General features: G+C 42.5%; 1 protein-coding gene across 3 annotated transcripts in view; it reads left to right on the top strand.

Annotated features, from left to right (window-relative positions):
* Positions 1–19295, top strand: part of sh3pxd2aa (SH3 and PX domains 2Aa) — a 122574-nt gene that overhangs the window by 87824 nt on the left and 15455 nt on the right. For all 3 annotated transcript variants that reach the window (XM_053418343.1, XM_053418344.1, XM_053418345.1), the window contains exons 8-9: positions 8238–8351; positions 12608–12691. In XM_053418343.1, coding sequence (XP_053274318.1) covers positions 8238–8351; positions 12608–12691 — 198 coding nt within the window. The remainder of the gene's footprint in view (positions 1–8237; positions 8352–12607; positions 12692–19295) is intronic.

Genomic DNA, 19295 nt, shown 5'->3' on the forward strand with positions numbered 1-19295 from the left:
ATGGCATGGTGAAGCTACAAGAAAAGAAACCAGAGGTCGTTCCGGCTGGAAAGACCGTTGTCATCGAAGGTTTCACTGTAGCTAACGACTTCCAGAATGAGAAGACTGTTGTTGTTGAGCATTCATCTTCATCTACGTTGCCTGGCGGGTTAATAGTGAAGTCTTGCTTGGTTGACTTTCCCAACCAGCGACCCTTCAAGCTTCCAGTCATCGTTAGTAATGTATCTGAACATGATGTTATCATCCCTGCAGGGTGTAAACTTGCAGACATCGGTACTTACCAGAGCGTCTTGTCCCAACAGCAAGTGAATCAACCAGCCGATGCTGAGTCATCTCAGAAGTCAAACTTGCACTTCAACTTTGGGAATTCGCCTATCCCACCCGATTGGAAAGAGCGCATTGTCGAGAAACTTCATAACATGCCAGAAGTGTTTGCGCAACACGACTTGGATTTTGGGCGAACAGATAAAGTGGCACATCACATTAAGCTTTCGGATGAGACTCCTTTCAAGCAGCGGCCTCGGCCAATACATCCAGCTGATGTTGAAGCTGTTCGCAAGCATATCCAAGAGCTCTTACAAACTGGGGTAATTAGGGAATCTGAGTCACCTTTTTCGTCCCCAATCGTGGTTGTCAAGAAAAAGAACGGTACCGTCAGACTCTGCATTGACTACCGCAAGCTGAACCTGCAGACAATAAAGGATGCATACGCACTTCCCAAGCTTGAAGACACCTTCTCTGCACTTTCAGGTTCTCAGTGGTTTTCGGTCCTCGATTTGAAGTCTGGTTATTACCAGATTGAAGTCGAAGAGAAAGACAAATCCAAGAAAGCATTCGTATGCCCGCTTGGGTTTTGGGAGTTCAATAGGATGCCTCAGGGTGTGACAAACGCACCAAGTACCTTTCAAAGGTTAATGGAGAAATGCATGGGCGATATGCATTTGCAGGAAGTCTTGGTTTTCCTAGACGATCTGATCATCTTCTCAAAGACCTTGGAGGAGCATGAAACCCGACTTATGAAAGTTCTTGGTCGTCTGAAGGAGTTTGGTCTAAAACTCTCACCTGAGAAGTGTTCTTTCTTTCAAACATCTGTCCGATATCTCGGACATGTCGTTTCCAGGAACGGGGTTGAAACTGACCCAGAGAAGGTTGCTTCTCTCAAAACCTGGCCAGTCCCCCGAAACCTGCGAGAATTGAGGTCATTCTTGGGTTTTGCAGGGTACTACAGGAGGTTTGTGAAGGGTTACTCTGACATCGTGAAGTCCTTGCACGGCCTGACCTCCGGGTACCCACCTCCACGTAAGAAATCCAACTTGAAACCATCAACCGATCAGACTTACCATGACCCAAAGGCACCCTTTGGCGGTCGTTGGACACCTGCTTGTCAGCAGGCATTTAAGCAGGTCATTGAAGCGCTTACCACCGCTCCGGTATTGGGCTTCGCCGATCCTCAAAAGCCGTATGTACTACATACCGATGCCATCACCAGCGGCCTTGGTGCTGTTCTTTATCAAGAACAAGAAGGTCAGCTTCGGGTCATAGCTTATGCGAGCAGGGGGCTATCGCGGAGTGAGAGCCGGTACCCAGCCCATAAGCTGGAATTCTTGGCACTTAAGTGGTCAGTCGCTGAAAAATTCTGTGACTATCTTTATGGAAATCACTTCACTGTAGTTACTGACAATAACCCATTAACGTATATCTTGACCACTGCAAAACTCGACGCAACGAGTTATAGATGGCTTGCAACCTTGTCTACCTTTTCATTCAAGCTTGTGTACAGACCGGGAAAACAAAACTCAGATGCCGACGGACTGTCGCGCAGACCTCATGGCGAACTGTCAGACGATCCCAAGTCGCTGAAGGAGAGGGAACGGATTTGTCAGTTCGCGCGCGACCATCTCTCTGACCCGGACAGTATCGATGCTGTCGACCAAGCTGTTGTTCAAGCCATTTGTGAGAGGCAATTTGTCTACAGTGACAATCTTTATGTTCATGGTGGTGCTACTTTGGTCGAAACTCTTACCACCTCCACGAGAGCTGTACCTGACAGCTATGGGAAAGAGGACCAGCTTGGAGGATTGCCTTTCATCCCTCACTTAACTGAAGTTGAGTTAGCGAGCAAACAAAGGGCTGATCAGTGTTTGAAGCATGTTATTTACCAACTTGAGTGCGGGGAGAAGCCACCTCCCACGCTACGGAGCGAACTCCCAGAACTTCCACTCTTATTGAGAGAGCTACAGCGTCTTGAGCTCCTCAATAATGTGCTATACCGAAGACGGCAAGTCGGCGCCCAGACTTCTTATCAGCTGGTCTTGCCAGCTGAGCTCCGTGACATGGTCTTGGTGAGCTTACATGATCACATGGGACACATGGGTGCTGATCGTACCTTAGATCTTGCCAGAACAAGGTTCTTTTGGCCAAAGATGGCTTTAGATGTTGAAAAGAAGGTGAAAACATGTGGCAGATGTGTGCGCCGAAAGGCATTGCCAGAGAAAGCGGCACCGTTGGTCAATATCAACACCACGAGACCTCTTGAGTTACTTTGCATGGATTTCCTTTCTTTGGAACCCGACAGTAGTGGAACAAAAGACATCCTTGTCATCACAGATCACTTTACGAAGTTCGCGGTTGCCATACCAACGCCCAACCAAAAGGCCCGAACTGTGGCGAAGTGTCTGTGGGACAATTTCATTGTACATTACGGGTTCCCGGAAAGACTCCACAGTGATCAGGGACCTGATTTTGAGTCCCACATGATCAAGGAACTTTGCAGAGTAGCTAGAATACATAAGGTGAGGACAACTCCGTACCACCCTCGTGGGAACCCTGTTGAGCGGTTCAATCGCACCTTATTGAACATGCTAGGTACCCTGGGGAATCAAGAGAAGTCTCGGTGGCGTGAGTTTGTAAAACCGCTAGTTCACGCGTACAATTGTACGAGGAACGAGGTGACGGGGTTCACGCCATACAAGCTCATGTTCGGCCGCCAGCCTCGCTTACCAGTCGATCTCGCGTTTGGTTTGCCTGTGCGGGGTGGTCAGCACATGTCGCACTCTCAGTATGTTCAGACTCTTAAGTCTCGTCTTCAGGAAAGCTACAAAATGGCAACAGCAAATGCTGCAAAAACAGCAAGTCGAAACAAAACAAGATATGACAAGCGTGTAACGGCTTCGGACTTGGATGTTGGAGACCGAGTTCTCATCAGAAATGTCCGCTTACGGGGAAAGCACAAAATTTCTGATAAATGGGAAGCAACTGTCCATGTTGTGGTAAGCAGAGCTGGAACACTCCCAGTGTACACAGTGAAGCCTGAGAACCGTGAAGGTCCTTTAAGGACATTACATAGGGACTTACTACTTCCGTGTGGTTACTTACCAACAGAGGACAGCCATCCTGTCCCACAGTCCGGCAAGCGTAGGCCGTCGACTCGTGCAAATCCTTCCCCAGATGAAACAATCCCCTCGGACGAGGAGGAAGATGAGATCATTCCTATCTACTGGTTCAGGGATCCTTCAAGTGTTCAGGTCCCAACTTTTCAGAACACAGCTCAGTTTAATCCAGGGACATCCCTTGAGCAAGATGCACAACGTCAGATACTTCCACTTGATCATCTTGTTGAGAGTACTCCAAGTGTTCAGCGTGTTGATTTACCTGAGATTGACAAACAACCTTTTAGGCTTGACTGTACTACAGACGCCTCTCTGGTACTTGACCAGGCTGATAGTCAGCCAAGTGACATTGTACATTCGATTACTGACATAGCCGCAACGGCTGAACCAATGGGTTTTACTGAAAATGACTGTACTGACACACAATGTGACAAATCTCCAGACGTTCCATGTGACACTGGTGACAATCAGACAGTAGGTACATGTACATCTGATACACAAGAGCAAGAACAGGTTAGTTCTGGTCGACATTCAACTCGGACTAAGGGCCAACCTAACCGACTCACATACACAGAACTAGGTAGCCCATTGTTAGCTATGATGCAGTCATTTCTTCGTGACTTATCCACAGTTGTTGACACTGCTTTGGGTGAGAACTTTGTAGGCTCCTCTTCCTCAACTTCCCAGGTAGTAACTACGCAACCCTTGCCATGTCCCGGGACGGGCATGAGCTCAGGGGGGGAGAGTGTAGCCCAGGCTTCATAAGCTGTGAAAAAGTTAAAAGAAGAAAGAGTAAAAGTCCGCTATTACTTTGTATGAATGTGTGAGAGAGCGATAGCTGGCATTTATGGGGTTAACTGTGTCGGAGAGAGGAGAGAGACGTGCGTCATGACGTCACGGTGCAGCGGCGTTGCAGGTACACAAAACTCTGTGTGGGAGAGGAGAGAACGCACCGTTCGGTTGCACGAGGAACGCTCTGATTGGAAAATATCTAGAAGTAGTTAAAAAACACCGCGAGCTGACTCAACAGTCCACGGTTGATGTTGCCCGCTCGGCGGTGAGTTTAATGTGTCTTTTGAATGTGGGGAGCGTCGAGTAGAGGTGTGTGTGCGTCAGTGCTAACTTGTCGCTAATTGCTAAATTGATACCTTGTGCGTTAGCCGCTAGTGTAGCGACCAAGGCGAATGAGCATTGAACTTGAGCTAACGCACGAGTTAGCTGCTAACAACGTGGGGTAATTCTAAATGTTAAGCTATTGTGTGCATTGTATGGAAGGAGAGAAAAAGGGGGATAACACCTTGTTTCATTATTTAATTCGGACAATTGATGCTAAAAGGCTATTTTGAGTTATTTGAGTTTTTTATTTCATTCACTGGTAAAGTGAGACCTATGTGAATAATATATTTTTGTTAATTGATTTAAATTAATATATAGGTCATATTTATGTTATTATTCATTTTAACTGAGAAACAATGGCCTGTTGTAATTTACTGAGATGCATGAATGTGGCCTGTTCTACAGGTCAGGTTTTTGTGAAGGATTTGAATTGGTGACGCTCGATGTCGAGGGGACATCAGCGACACCGGTAGTCGACGATAGATAGGAGACCAGCACTGGATAGTCAACAGGCGGCTTCCAGACATCCGCTGGAGATAACCAGATGGCGAGCCGGAACTAAGGAACAGAGTCAACTGAACTACCTCCTAAACCTGCGGTGTGGTAGGAAACACAAAGATCAAAGGGCCCCAACGATATAAACTGAGCTCATATCAAGGAAGAGAAGACCATAAAGACATTTCTTTATATTTCTATTTTATTTTGCGCGCATTTTATTATTTTCCATGTTGAAAATTGTTGTTAACAATACAGTTTTGAAACCATATTTTGTGTGAGTGTGGTCAATGTTGATGTTCCATTCTGGGCTCCATGAGCGTTAACCTAGAATCCTGGTAACTGGTCCAACTGTGAATTGAAACCGAAACCCAAATATACCTGTAACCTCATAAGGCAAAGAGGGGTTACATCAGCCTTCTGTCTTCGACCACGAGTTTCGCCCATTTCCTCCGGGTTACGCTCCTGCTCTGCTCTGTGGCTACACAGCTCACCACTGGACCTGTCTGCCAGTTAGGTAACTCATCAGCTGTTGACTTTACCTTCAGTCAGCGACACCAGGCTCGCTCCTGCTCAGATCTCGCAGATGATCACTGTGAGCAAAGACTTTTCACCCTGCCGCTGCTTGAACTGTTAAAGACTGCAGTGAACAATAAGGGTCATTGCCGACTGGTATTTCGTCTGCCTGTGCTGCGTTTGGGTCCTCACCATATCCGTGACAATGTTAGCTTAAATAAGTAGGAGGAGTTTATTTCATTTTTGAATTGCTGATAAAAAAACAAACAGTAGTTTTGATGATCGATTATACAATTATTAGTCATTAAGTATAGGGGAAGCACTAAATGATTTAATTGATTACCCACACAGCTATGAGTATTACATTGTAACTGGGCTTTGCAGTCATCTGAAAAGAATGCATGTTCCCAGTCACGTTTAGTCGTGTTCATACTCTGCCTGTGGAACACAGCTTCCCCCTGCTGCCATGACTGTTTCTTTCCCTTTGATACAACTCCGTGCTACAGGCATATATTTTCCACCTCTTTCATAGTATGTGTTCATGTGATTCATAGTATTGCCTGCTAATAAAAAAGGGTGTGATGGGTTGATTCCTCCTGGCTTCTCCAACCACATTAGAGAGCTGAGCCATGAGCCTGTAAACACACTGCTGCAATTATGACCTAATTGTTAGACTCATTCGAAGTAAGAAAAAGAGAAGTTATCATCTTTTTTATACTGTCTCTATAATGGCACTCACACGTTCAATCACACTTACACAGGAATGGACACTTGAGACAGCAGGGTGCCATTTCAATCCAAGGGATGGTGGTCAAACATAAGCTCAGAGCAACTACTATTCCCTGCTGACTTATACTGTGAATATGCCAGCTTGTACCATCTATGAACAGTGTGTGTGTGTGTGTGTGGAGAGAGAGAGACAGACAGACAGAGTTGTTCATTGTTTTGTAGCCAGATGCTGCAACACTAATTAAGCCACATCTCCCCATTTTAAGACAAGTGACAGTTTTTTAGTTAGGAATGCTACAAAGTCGACAGGACTAAGACTTTTTTTCAATTGAGCTGGAGAATGACACAAGGTTTCAAAATGCTATCGATGTACATACATTTGTTTTTAGCATCTTAAAAGTCCCCCTAGTAAATACATAACAGAAGAGTGATCACAGACTTCTCATTTTCAGTCGTCAGTCAGAGCATGATTTCTACTACCACTTTGGTCGGGGTAAAAGGTTACTGTGAAATGAGTTCAAATTCAATGCAGCAGTGTAGTGTTGATTTATGATTCAGCCCTGAGTGGAAAAGCCTTTTGCTTCCACGAGACTCCCTAAAGAAACATGATTATTCAAACCTGGAGGCAAGAAACCAAAGGTATTCTAGGAAAATGTGGACCATCCAGCAAGTTTCCGAGGAGGACATTATTCCTTGAGAATCTCTAATGGCAGCAAGTCTGCATGGTGTGGTGACTCGAGTGAAGCATGTGTTTCTACAAGTCATCCACAGCTTTGTACGTGGTGGGGCTCTGGAGACGGCAATGTTCGTCGGTCAGAATCGATTGCAGTAGAATTAAAACGTACACGTAAAGACGCCTGATGACTTGATTATCTCCCAGCTTTTCGTCTAGCACCACCATGATGTGGGAACTTTTGGTTTTGAATGGCTTATAAAACCATTTAGCAACAACAGGTCAAATTATTTAGTAATCGGGACATACCAAAGGGAAAATAAATACTGGGGTTTTGAGATAGTTTTGTAAATGTAATATATCATAAAATTAAAATTATTTTCGTAATATTATGACTTTATTTTCCAAATCAATTTTTTCCTTTAAGTGGCCCTACCACGCTATCTTATATGTATCACATATTCAGTGAAATGTTTACATATGAAATGGACTATACAAATTCTCTACAGATGCTCCCAGTTCCCAGACAGTGCATCCTAATTCATTAATTCAGTTTTGTGATACCACATCTTCCACGTTTTGCCTTTTTGTTTTGTTTAAGTGAAATTTTTCCAAAACTCTTGATTGAATTGCCATGGAATTTTGTAAAGACGCCAACATCAGATTTGAAATCTTTGATAGATTAAGTTTGTTATTACCACTACTACGATATTAGCCTTTTAATCAAGACACTGTTGTTCATAAGTACAGCTTCACAATGCTGCTTGGATGTCTGTGGGTTGTTATACTGCATAATGTTGATTTTCACAAGTGGGAGCCACTAAGCTTGGTGATAACAGCAGCACTGCATTTTGTCACTGGCAGAATAAGGAATTTAAAAATAGGAAGTCGTGAAAGGTAATTTATTGAAATGTTCCCCTGCACAGATCCAAAGTGCTTTTCAAACTTCTGGTGATCTGTGTTTTGCTTAAAGTTGCCACACTTTGTTCTCCAGTTTCTCTCAGTCTGATTTAGGAATGATGAGAACTTTCCAAGTAGGTGAAACTTCCAGGTGTCTCACATCTCTCTGTTACTCTAATACGGACATGGCCTACATGTTAGGCTTATTGGGTTATACAAAGACTTAATGGACTATCGTGCTCATTTACAATCATGGTCCATTGCGCCCGCTGACATAGGTGATATGTAATTTCCATTGATTGGTGTAAATCACCATATGGGAATAATGCTTGCTGCCATCCCACAGGCCTTAATGGTTGTTAGCAATGCTAATGTGATCATCTCTCTGCCTTTTACTCACCAATCTTTTCTCTCTCCAGGATGGTGGTTTGTCAGCACAGTAGAGGAGCAGGGCTGGGTGCCGGCTACATACTTGGACTCCCAGAATGGAACCAGAGACGATTTGGATCTTGGAACTTCCAGGACTGGAGAAGGTTAGGGCAGACACACACACACACACACACACACACACACACTCTCACACACTCACACACACAGATTCATAAAACATAGAAAGACATACATGTTTGAGTTACTTGCCCATACACTCACAAACACACTTCCAGTCACATATTAGGAGCCTTGAAGACCCCTCGCAATCCCATAGTGAAACGGTACCAGACCGCAGCCAAAGGATTTGCAATATTTTGGAACCACAGAAAATCATTTTCAACTCCCCAGGGAGTCAGCAACTCTTGCAGCATCCTCATTTTGTTGTGACCCTTTCCTCCCTAATGTTTAGACTGACTGCCCGAGTGGAGCATTTCATCACTTTGTCATTAGCCCTATTCTGCTTTCAGACCATATCATTGATCTAATAAAGATATTTGAAAATATGCTTAAAAGATACCTGCCAAACAAGGATTGTTTGTTAAGCTGTGCAGGTGCCACTGGATTATCTAAGAAATATGTTCTGTCTCATTAAGATGTGCTAGTCAGCATGCATCATTGAATCATCATCATTATAGTGGCATCTGATCTGGATGATGGATCATTATCTTGCTGGCTGCTGACCATAGACTATGATTGCAGCAGGACTGCTTGACATATAGTATTGAAGTTATCCTTCAAAATGTTTACCCTCATCATTGCTGCTAAAAACTTTAATCTTGATGATGTTTTCCTACACCTGACATCTATTGCACTTCTGTCTGTCCTGGGAGAGGGATCCCTCACATGTGGCTCTCTCTGAGGTTTCTACGTATTTTTACCGGTTAAAAGGGTTTATAGTAGTTTTTCCTTACTGTTGTTGAGGGTTAAGGACAGAGGATATCACACAATGTTAAAGCCCTATGAGACGAATTGTGATTTGTGAATTCTGTTCCGCTTAAAAGATTTGTATTTTTTGTATATCGGTTCCAAGTTTAATTTTCTTCTTTTTTATAGTTAGGGAGGGAGTATAAGTTGCTCTGAGCTATATATCTTATACACACACCCTCAGTTTTATAATTAACCCAGGGATTGAAATAGGCAACCCTGGTGTCTCATGTGCCCTTTCCTGTGTGAGTGTGATCGAATGTGTAAGTGCAGCCACATGACGATTTAAAGTAACAACGGTGTCAGACCCTATTCATTACTTCTCAGAGCAGCAGGAGCTCATTGATACTGCCCATAAAAAACACATGTCGATATTGGCACTTCAGACTGGCATCACTTTCCATGTAGCCTGAGAAGGACATTCATTTAACTGTCTATGTAACCACAGAATTAGGTTTAATCATGACGGTTTGGGAAAAATGGGTTAAATGATGTAAATGTCCTGTAAACATGCACGTTGCACTCTCTCATGCGCTCTAGATCACAGGTGTATTGGCCTGCTGAGCACGATATGTCCCTCAAAGATGGATGATATAGACATAGATGCACACCGCTCAAGCAGTACGTTGAGTGCCAATGGCCAGTCCGACAATGTGTTTGTTTGTTTTTGTGGGTGTGTGTGTCTGAGAGAGAGAGAGAGAGAGAGAGAGAGAGAGAGAGAGAGAGAGAGAGAGAGAGAGAGAGAGAGAGAGAGAGAGAGAGAGAGAGAGAGAGAGAGAGAGATTATTATTAGAAGTCTTTTATCTTATTATTAGAAGTCAGATGGTCTATGACTGGCTGCCACATGTCCATTCTATTTATTTATGACATGTTCCATGTAAATGGCTTAAAGGGGAACTCACAAAGGGATTTTACACAAGTGAGTCACTTGAGTCAGCTGAAGGTTACATTCGCCGCTACGAGCATAACACACCTGAATCTCCTACCAAACTTTTGGAAGTTGAGTGGGTAATTGTGGTTAACATTGACGCCAGAGACAACGAGGAACAATGAAGACGATGTATTGATGCTAATGTGACAGGCTTTTTTTTTCTTAATTTTTCCCAGATCATTGTGAGACAATGTTACCACAGTGCAATGCTAAACCAGTGGAGAACTCTGTTGATCACTGACAACACAACATTAACATTAATAAAGATGTCTAATGGGGCAAGAAGCAAGCAGTCAAGGGTTAAACTCAACCAGCTAAACAACATTGTATCAAACCGCAATTATCCCTTAATCCTGGATCTGGCAGCTGTTTTAAAAGGCACACTCTAATTATATTTGGTTTTCTCACTATATTCACCGACTGTTAACCAATGCACTCAAGTGAATTCATGCAGGACGTGATTGAGCTCTCAGCCAAGTACATGTACACACATGCATGCACATACACACACTTCCCCAATCGTCTGTAGTGGCCCCCAGTTTCCCATTAGGCCTGTTGTCTCTGTGTTTGCACACATCGTCACTTCTCATTTCTGATCTCCCCCTTCTCGCTTCCTGTCGTCTCTTACATCTCATTATCTCTGCGTGGTCTGCAACCTGATTCCACTGTCAGCTCAGCTAGCTGGAGAGGAAACGACAGGAGATGCCCGGCTCCCTGGAAATTACCTAGAAATATCATTTCCCTGTGTGCCTTCCTTAGCTGATATTTCAATTAGGAGGTCAACGGGAGCAGGGTGGTGCTCAGTGACACGGATGGAAAGCAGAGAGGAATCTAAAGGGAATCAAAGGGAAGAGGAAATGACAAGAAGCAGAACCACACAAATGGAGAGGGAAAGATGGAAAGACCGGGGGTTAAGAGAGGATATGAGATGGAGAGACTGAGTGACACAGAAGGAATTGAATTACCACAGTGGAAATAGATGAGATAGAAGTGTTGTTCCTATCCCTTCTTCCCCACATTAATGTGTTTGCTCTTTATGTGGACTCGGAGAATGCACTTAGATGGGACAATGACTCATCATGTTATGACAGCTACTTAATTATACAAGTTTTGATCTAATACGTAATGAAAGAGGTGGAGAGCTCAGCACAGAAGAGTTACAGACCCCCACTAACATACTGTATGCATCAAATAACAGTTGATGTAAATATGATCTGAATTCATAGTCATGTCAGCTCCTGCCAGTTATCATCAACTAACATAAATTAACATTATGTTTTATTTATGCTACAATTCAAATCATTGTCATCCAACCTTCTTCCTTATGTTGCTAGTCAGAATTATTCCTATTACAATTGCAAATTACTTTGACAATTACATGACATGTAATTATGTTTTCATTTAATTGAATTATATATATCTCATGTTATAGAAAATAACAAACTTCATATATACAGCATGTCTCCTAAAAATATAAAAAAGTGTTTCACTAAAAGAAAAAATGCAAGAAGAAGAAATATGATTAATTGGATGCTTAAAATATATTCCTCATTTATATTCAGAAATATAATGGATTCCTCATTTATGGATTCTGGTTATGGAGTCAAGAAACCACAGCTAATCCCTGATCCCAAATTACTGCTGATTGTTGTGCCATCAGTTTGTATGTGTGTTTGTGAAAGGCTTTTTATCCCATTTAATAGTCTAAATAATACATGAATAATAGTTTTAGTGATGTGAAATCCTTTGATTTAGCTGAGGTCTGTGGTTGGACAGCACAAGATGAAACTCCTCCCTCATATAATGGGAATTCTTTGCCCCAAAGAAAGCTCTTTGTTTATGAAAGTACTGCTGTGGCTTACTACTTAGCTTCTTGAAAGAGTGAAACCCAACACTGGAGTAAGATGTCTGGCTGCTGGCTGTGTTGATATGTTTGCAGAGAGATATATGGAAAAGGTTATTTATGACTACTGTCAGCTAATGGCAGCTGTGGTTTTAGTTTTTTTTTCACATTAAGGTGGGTTCCAGTGTGTGAGGTGGGGTTGAATATGTGAGGTGGGCTCAGTGTGTGAGGTTCAGTGTGTGAGGTGGGGTTCAGTGTGTGAGGTGGGGTTCAGTGTGTGAGGTGGGGTTCAGTGTGTGAGGTGGGGTTCAGTGTGTGAGGTTCAGTGTGTGAGGTGGGTCGAGTGTGTGTGTGTGTGTGTGTGACTTCACAAGTCATTTTTATTATTGCCCTTGAGTCCACACAGTTCAAGAAGAAAATAAATGTGGCTTAAATTAAACTGCAGAATATAACTAACTTACAAAGTCTTTCATTGTTGAAGCACAACATGATGTACTGGCTTCATATCTGACCCCCACAAGTTGTTTATTTGCCTTTGTCCTGAAGAAACCTTTTTCTTTGCTAATTGCTTTTGCTCACGTTTCTAACTCTGCTTCTCACAATAACTAATTTTTTTTTCCCATTTTTTTCTTTGTTTATTTGCTCCTCATCCTCATCAGTTACTAAGAGACGCAAGGCGCATCTGAAGAGGCTGGACCGCCGCTGGACCCTCGGGGGTATAGTCAACCGTCAGCAGAGCAGAGGTGAACATAGCGACTGTGGGCACACACACACACGCACACGCACACACACAGTATACACGTTTGGGGTAAATGTACAAATAACCCAGATGAATGATTCCATTTGTTCTATTTTCATGAAGCCTGCCTGGTGTGTTGGGGTTGTTCCAAGTGAACTTTGAGATTTATTTGACCGTCAATGCCCTGATCAGAAATAATTTATTAGAAGTGGCTGTGAAAAAGATCATGACAACGATGGCATTTACTACTTTTATTCCCCCGTTACAAGCAGGATTCCTCTGGTCATGATGCACTGACAGTTTGAAAACCCTGCAGTGGGGATTCTTCATAAGATACCTGTGGACCAACTCATATTCACATCTGATTTCTCTCTTGATGTGCTGAGGATCTTACATTCATCATGTACTCTATATGCGTAGCAGGACCTTTCAACTGTCATACAGTGATCCATCACCATCTGCTGTCAACTAATACGTTAGTGTAGAGGGAAAGTAGAATCAACATGGCAAAATATTACTGACGATTGAATAGTGAAAAAGCATAAAGACATTAGGACCTTTAAAATAACAACTCTTTCTGTTATCTAATTAACCCCTTAATGCCTGAATTAATTTCCAATTATATAAACAAATTATTATTTGTGTTTTTGACTGTCATACAGATGCTAAATTAATTGGAAATTGCTAATTTCAATATAGCATATACAGCAGATATAAAATTAAGATATGAGGCAAATTAGCGACATTAGGCATAATGTGGCATAACCTTAATTTAACAAATTTTCCAGTCTCTGGTATGTAGATTGATGCTGCTTTTGCTTGAAATTGAATAACAACATATGTTTCTGTACAATCATTGCTGTTCCATCATCACAGTATTTCAAATGCAGCTTAATACCTCAAAATAACTTTGCTGCACAGTCCCAAGGGGCTAGTATGTATTTTTCCACTCCGACCACTAGATGGCGGCAGAGTGCTTCCAAAACCTTCCTTGGTATGTGCAGTATTTGCAACATCAGGCACAATCGTCAGCTCGACGGCATTAAGACCGGAATGGGCTTCAAGGCAAATTCGCGACATTCGTCCACAAGGGGTTAAACAGGTTTTAGTGTTGCCAGACTCATTAGAGGATCTGGTAACCTGGTGTTTCAGAGAGGACATTCCTGTGGGGAGAGAGGAGAGAGAATGTGTGAACTGTTTTCTGTGTTTCAGCATGCAACAGTAAAAAACAACAGCATAATTCATCAAATCCACATGTTTGATGTGGACATGATGAGCACAAAGGTTTCTGCAACAGTCTGATGCCAGCTGCAGAAGATTTAAGCAACGGATCTGAAGTATGTAACTGTGGCTTGACTGTGCACGACATCACTGCTACTAGAGACTGTGGATAGAAGAGATACACACCTCCCTCAGACGGCTGCGAATGAGCCACCAGACTACAGGAAAGGCCTTCAAGACATTTTGCATAATCTGATGTGAGCACCAAAAGAGGAAATATATAAAAAATTTAAAAGAGGGTTTTATGATGTTAGACAAGTTTAAAGAGTTCCACACCTCTCTTCCCTGTGGAGCAAATGGCGAGTAACACAAATACCAAACTGCTGTGTTCAAGGAAACATCCAAACTTCACCTGTGAAACCTCTGCACTCTTCACCAGCACTGAAATAGAGCTCTGTATATATAGTGCTGTGAAAAAGTATTTGCCCCCTTCCAGATGTTTTATTTTTGGCATATTTGTCACACTTAAATGATTCAGATCATCAAACAAATTTGAATATTAGACAAAGATAACCCAAGTTAATACAAAATGCAGTTTTTAAATCATGATTTCACTTGTTAAGGGAAAAAAGCTATCCAAACCTACCTAGTCCTTTGTAAAAAATAACTGGTTGTGCCACCCTTGGCTGCAACAACTGCAATCAAGCATTTGCGATAACTGGCAATGAGTCTTTCATATCGCTGTGGAGGAATTTTGGCCCACTATTCTTTGCAGAATAGTTTTAAGTCAGCCTGATTGAATTTTTTTTTTTGTATAAACGGCTTGTTTGAGGTCATGCCACAGCATCTCACTCGGTTTTAAATACAGACTTTGACTAGGCCACTCCAAAACCTTCATTTTATTTATTTTTTGTCATTCAGAGGTGGACATGCTGGTTTGTTTCGGATAGGGCTATTCTGATAGTCGATTAGTCATCGTTTATTGAAACGATTAATCGACTAATCGGATTATGAATGACACAAATTCTCAATTGCTCTTATTTAGCCAACAGCTTTTACATTTAGCTTGAGGTTGTTCAAGGCATGTGATGACTGAAAATAAATACAATAACGGTTGATACTTCATTCAAAAATAATTATTTTAATAAACTTTGCTGCATATTAGGGTACTGTTAATACAAAAGCAAAGAAAAATCTAGTTTTTGTCCATTTAAATCCAAGGCCAAGTGCTGATACTTAAAATAAATTAAAATCAAGTTTCCATTTTTCCTGTTGATAAAAGGACAGGGAAAGTATAAAAACATCAACAAACGAAACTACAGTCTTATTTGGATTTAATAATTGTGATTACAAAAAAAAGACGTTTGTCAGGCAAAGGATAACATTACGCATTTAAACTCGTTAAAAAAAAGTTTTTTGTAATGATTCTAGAATCCTGCGCACAGGTATATACATGTAAGTAGCAAGCTAGCTAACATGCTATCTTACCGAGGCGAGTCTTCATCGTGTACGTGACGATGTCAAACCTCCTCCTCACATGCGCATGTCCGACTAGCGGAGCAGCGTACAGCGGGTCCGCCCGACAGATTTTGCACGTAGTTTTTTTCGAGCCATGTTGAGGGTGAAATTCTACCCGCGAGGCTGTTGCAACGGACCTCGCCATTGGTCCATCTTGTGACGCTATTGCACATGCGCGACTTCCAGAGATAGGAATGAAGCGATATTGCTCACTCCTCAGCTATTTCCATCAGCACCTCCGTTAAAACAACGTTTTTTTCAGCTGCACGGCACGAAAAACACGAGCTATGACGTAATCAACGACTCGTCGATGAGTATATTCGTCGGCGACTATTTTTGTAATCGAATTTTGTCGACTAATCGTTGCACCCCCAGTTTCGGATCATTGTCCTGCTGCATAACCCAAGTGCGCTTGAGCTTGAGGTCACAAACTGATGGCCAGACATTGTCCTTCAGGATTTTCTGTTAGAGAGCAGAATTCATGGTTCAATCAATTATGGCAAGTCGTCCAGGTCCTGAAGCTGCAAAGCAGCCCCAGACCATCACACTACCACCACCATGTTTGACTGTTGGTATGATGCTGTTTTTATGAAATGCTGTGTTGGTCAGCAGTGGCTTTCTCCGTGGAACTCTCTCATGGATGCCATTTTTGCCCAGTCTCTTTCTGATTGTTGAATCATGAACATTGACCGTAACTGAGGCAAGTGAGGCCTACAGTTCCTTAGATGTTGTTCTGGGGTCTTTCATGACCTCCTGGATGAGTCGTTGATGTGCTCTTGGAGTAATTGTTGTAGGCTGGCCACTCCTGGGAAGATTCACCACTGTTCCAAGTCTTCTCCATATGTGGATAATAGCTCTCACCGTGGTTCACTGAAGTCCTAAAGCCTTAGAAATGGCTTTGTAACCCTTTCCAGACTGATATATGTGAATTACTTTGTGTCTCATCTGTTTTAGAATTTCTTTAGATCGCGGCATGATGTGTTGCTTTTTGAGATCTCTTAGCCTACTTCACTTTGTCAGACAGGTTCTACTTAAGTGATTTCTTTATTCAACAGGTCTGGCAGTAATCAGGCCTGGGTGTGGCTAGTGAAATTGAACTCAGCTTTCCCCAAAAATGTGTTAATCACAATTCATTCATGATTTATCAAGGGGGGCAATTACTTTTCACATAGGGCCAGGTAGGTTTGGATATCTTTTTTCCCTAATAAATGAAATCATCATTTAAAAACTGCGTTTATATTTACTCGGGTTATCTTTGTCTAATATAAAAATTGGTTTAATGATCTGAAACATTTAGGTGACAAGTGTGACAAATATGCAAAAGCATAAGAAACCAGGAAGGGGTCAAATGCATTTTCACAGCACTGTACATCACAGTCACCCAGGTAGCCATAAGGAAACCTGAGTCATTTTCCCTCCACATTGTGAAAACACATATTGTAGAGACTGCAGATAAGTGTTGGTATGTATATAATAATAAGGTTAATGATGAAGACATTTAAAGCAAACAATAGGAGACGATCCCACAGAATCAATGCACTAATATATATGTATATATACATACAAAAAATACATATACATAAGATACAGCACAATCTTAGATTAAACCTTATGCATTTACACAAAGGATAAGTTAAAAATCTGCAGGTTATACTCAGTTATCGTAAGACCAAGAGGCAGCAGGTCACACAAATCTAAAACAAAACCTTTGACTGGAGGTGATTTTGTAAAATTGTATTCTAAGGGATGAAATGTGACTAACAATTGCTCTTGAGGAAGGGTGAGGGTTAGACAATAAAAGAGACAATAACTAAAACATGTCTGAAAGTCACTCATCCGATATACTCTCACCTCATAAAGTGAAAACATGTATATGGTACCTCTGCAGAGCCTAATTCTGTGGCCTCTCTCCTGTTCTTCACATATTCGGTGGCCATATGGTAAACAACCTCATTTACACCCTCGCTTGTCAGCCAACAACAACTAGCCCCGGCTGTCTACCGGGAGCAGCTTATTGGGTGGCCATGAGTCAGCTCCGACAGTAAAATCTCCAATCGCACTCAATCAAACTTGGACACTCTTCAGCTCACACGGAGCAATAAAATAACTGGAGTGTATTAAACAGATCTGGATAATTAAGGATTTTCAGGCCCCACAGCACGAATGCAACAACCTCGACGACCGCTGAGCCCAACAAACATAACTGACTCTTGTTTTGCTGCTTAGATGAAGCCTCCCTCTGGGTTTGAAATGCTGTTAATGACTTTCACATTTGCTTGATTCTTACCAAAAAAGCACAAACATGGAAATGCATTTTGAATTTGTACATTTGGCAGATTACATGGTTTTGTTGAGTCACTGTTGCCCTTAGGCTGAGAGAGAGACATGAGTCTCAGTCTGAAAAAACAGTGACCTCTCTAAAGTCGGTGCGTCCTTTTCCAGACGTTCTAAGACCATCAGTGAGGCACCTGTCAGGTTCCAGTATTAGTCATGGCTCCAATCAAATGCCTCATAGTTATTATCAAAGTATAGCCTGGCTGGACGGGCTCGTGTTACCCACTTCTCCCTCTGACCCGCACCACCGGGCAGCAGGGCATCAGAGGAGATGGAACAGAGCAAGCTCAGGTGCGTGCTTCCTCTCTGGAGAGCCCGCAGTGACTAACGTACTGTACAGGAGAGAAATAACACTCATGTGAAAACAACCTGGGCCCCTGCTGCTTTCTAAAAAACACACATTCGAGCCTTGAAAAAGAACGATTGTCGTGTCTATGACAGCCTCTGCCCTCAACCCTCACAAGGGTAAGGAAAAACTACAAAAAAAAACTTGACAGGGAAAAATGTAGAAACCTCAGGAAGAGACGCATGCGAGGGATCCCTCTTCCAGGATGGACAGAAGTGCAATGGATGCCACGAGTAATAGTATATTGTCAGGCAGTTTGTAGATTTTTTTGTCCGCGATCAGCTGCCACAATGATCGGGTGCCGCTACAGTCCTCGATCCGTTGACGTGATCCACGATCGGTTGAGGTCGGAATCTGGATGAGGTGATGAATATCCTTCAAGCCAGGAAGAGAATTGGGTGGAGGAGGGGTTTCGCGAGTCGCTGAATGATGGCTGACTGAGGAACAGAGGAGAAGGGATTTTTAAAGTTTGACAGCTGCTGAATGACTGGCTGACAGAGACTGCGCCCGACCTGATTGGATGTTTAGGAACGGCCACAATCAGCTGATCACTATGCAGGTTAGGTCCTCCATTGGGCATTCCTATATTTAGGAACGCCCCCGATCAGCTGATCATCTGCAGGTTAAGTCTACCTGACTGACTGAAGCTAGCTTCATTAGACAAGTGTCTCGCAGATAAGAGACCCGGGCTAATTGAGCCATGGAAAGTGTAAAAGTGGGGCAGCAGCCAAACTTGCTGACTGCTTTTACTCACACAGACCTCAACCTCTGGACCAGTCACCTGACTCCTTTTCACCAGCAGAGAATGATAGCATGAAACACTTTTGGAGGCCACGCTCTGAAATTCAGAGTCTGACACCTATTTTTTTTTTCTTAAGCGTCCATGCAGTATTTCAACTCACAGTTCTATGCAGCATTACTTAAACTTGCCTAAATGTTAGTTCTTTAAAGCACGGAATTCCTCGATTTGTGTCACATTCGACATGTTGTCAGATCGTTCAACAGCAAGGGCGAGATATGTCTTACATTTTTGTTTAATGGACATTATGACATACCTGCCCACAGGTATTACATAACTTGGTATCTGGATAAGCTCATCAGAGACATTTGGTTCTCAGATGGTACAAAAGTATGAAGAGGTTTGTGCTGGAGCTTTTAGTTTTTTTTCTGCACGTATTGATATATTCAG

Source organism: Pleuronectes platessa, chromosome 3 (genome assembly GCF_947347685.1).
Source record: "Pleuronectes platessa chromosome 3, fPlePla1.1, whole genome shotgun sequence".
Classification (NCBI taxonomy): Eukaryota; Metazoa; Chordata; class Actinopteri; order Pleuronectiformes; family Pleuronectidae; genus Pleuronectes; species Pleuronectes platessa.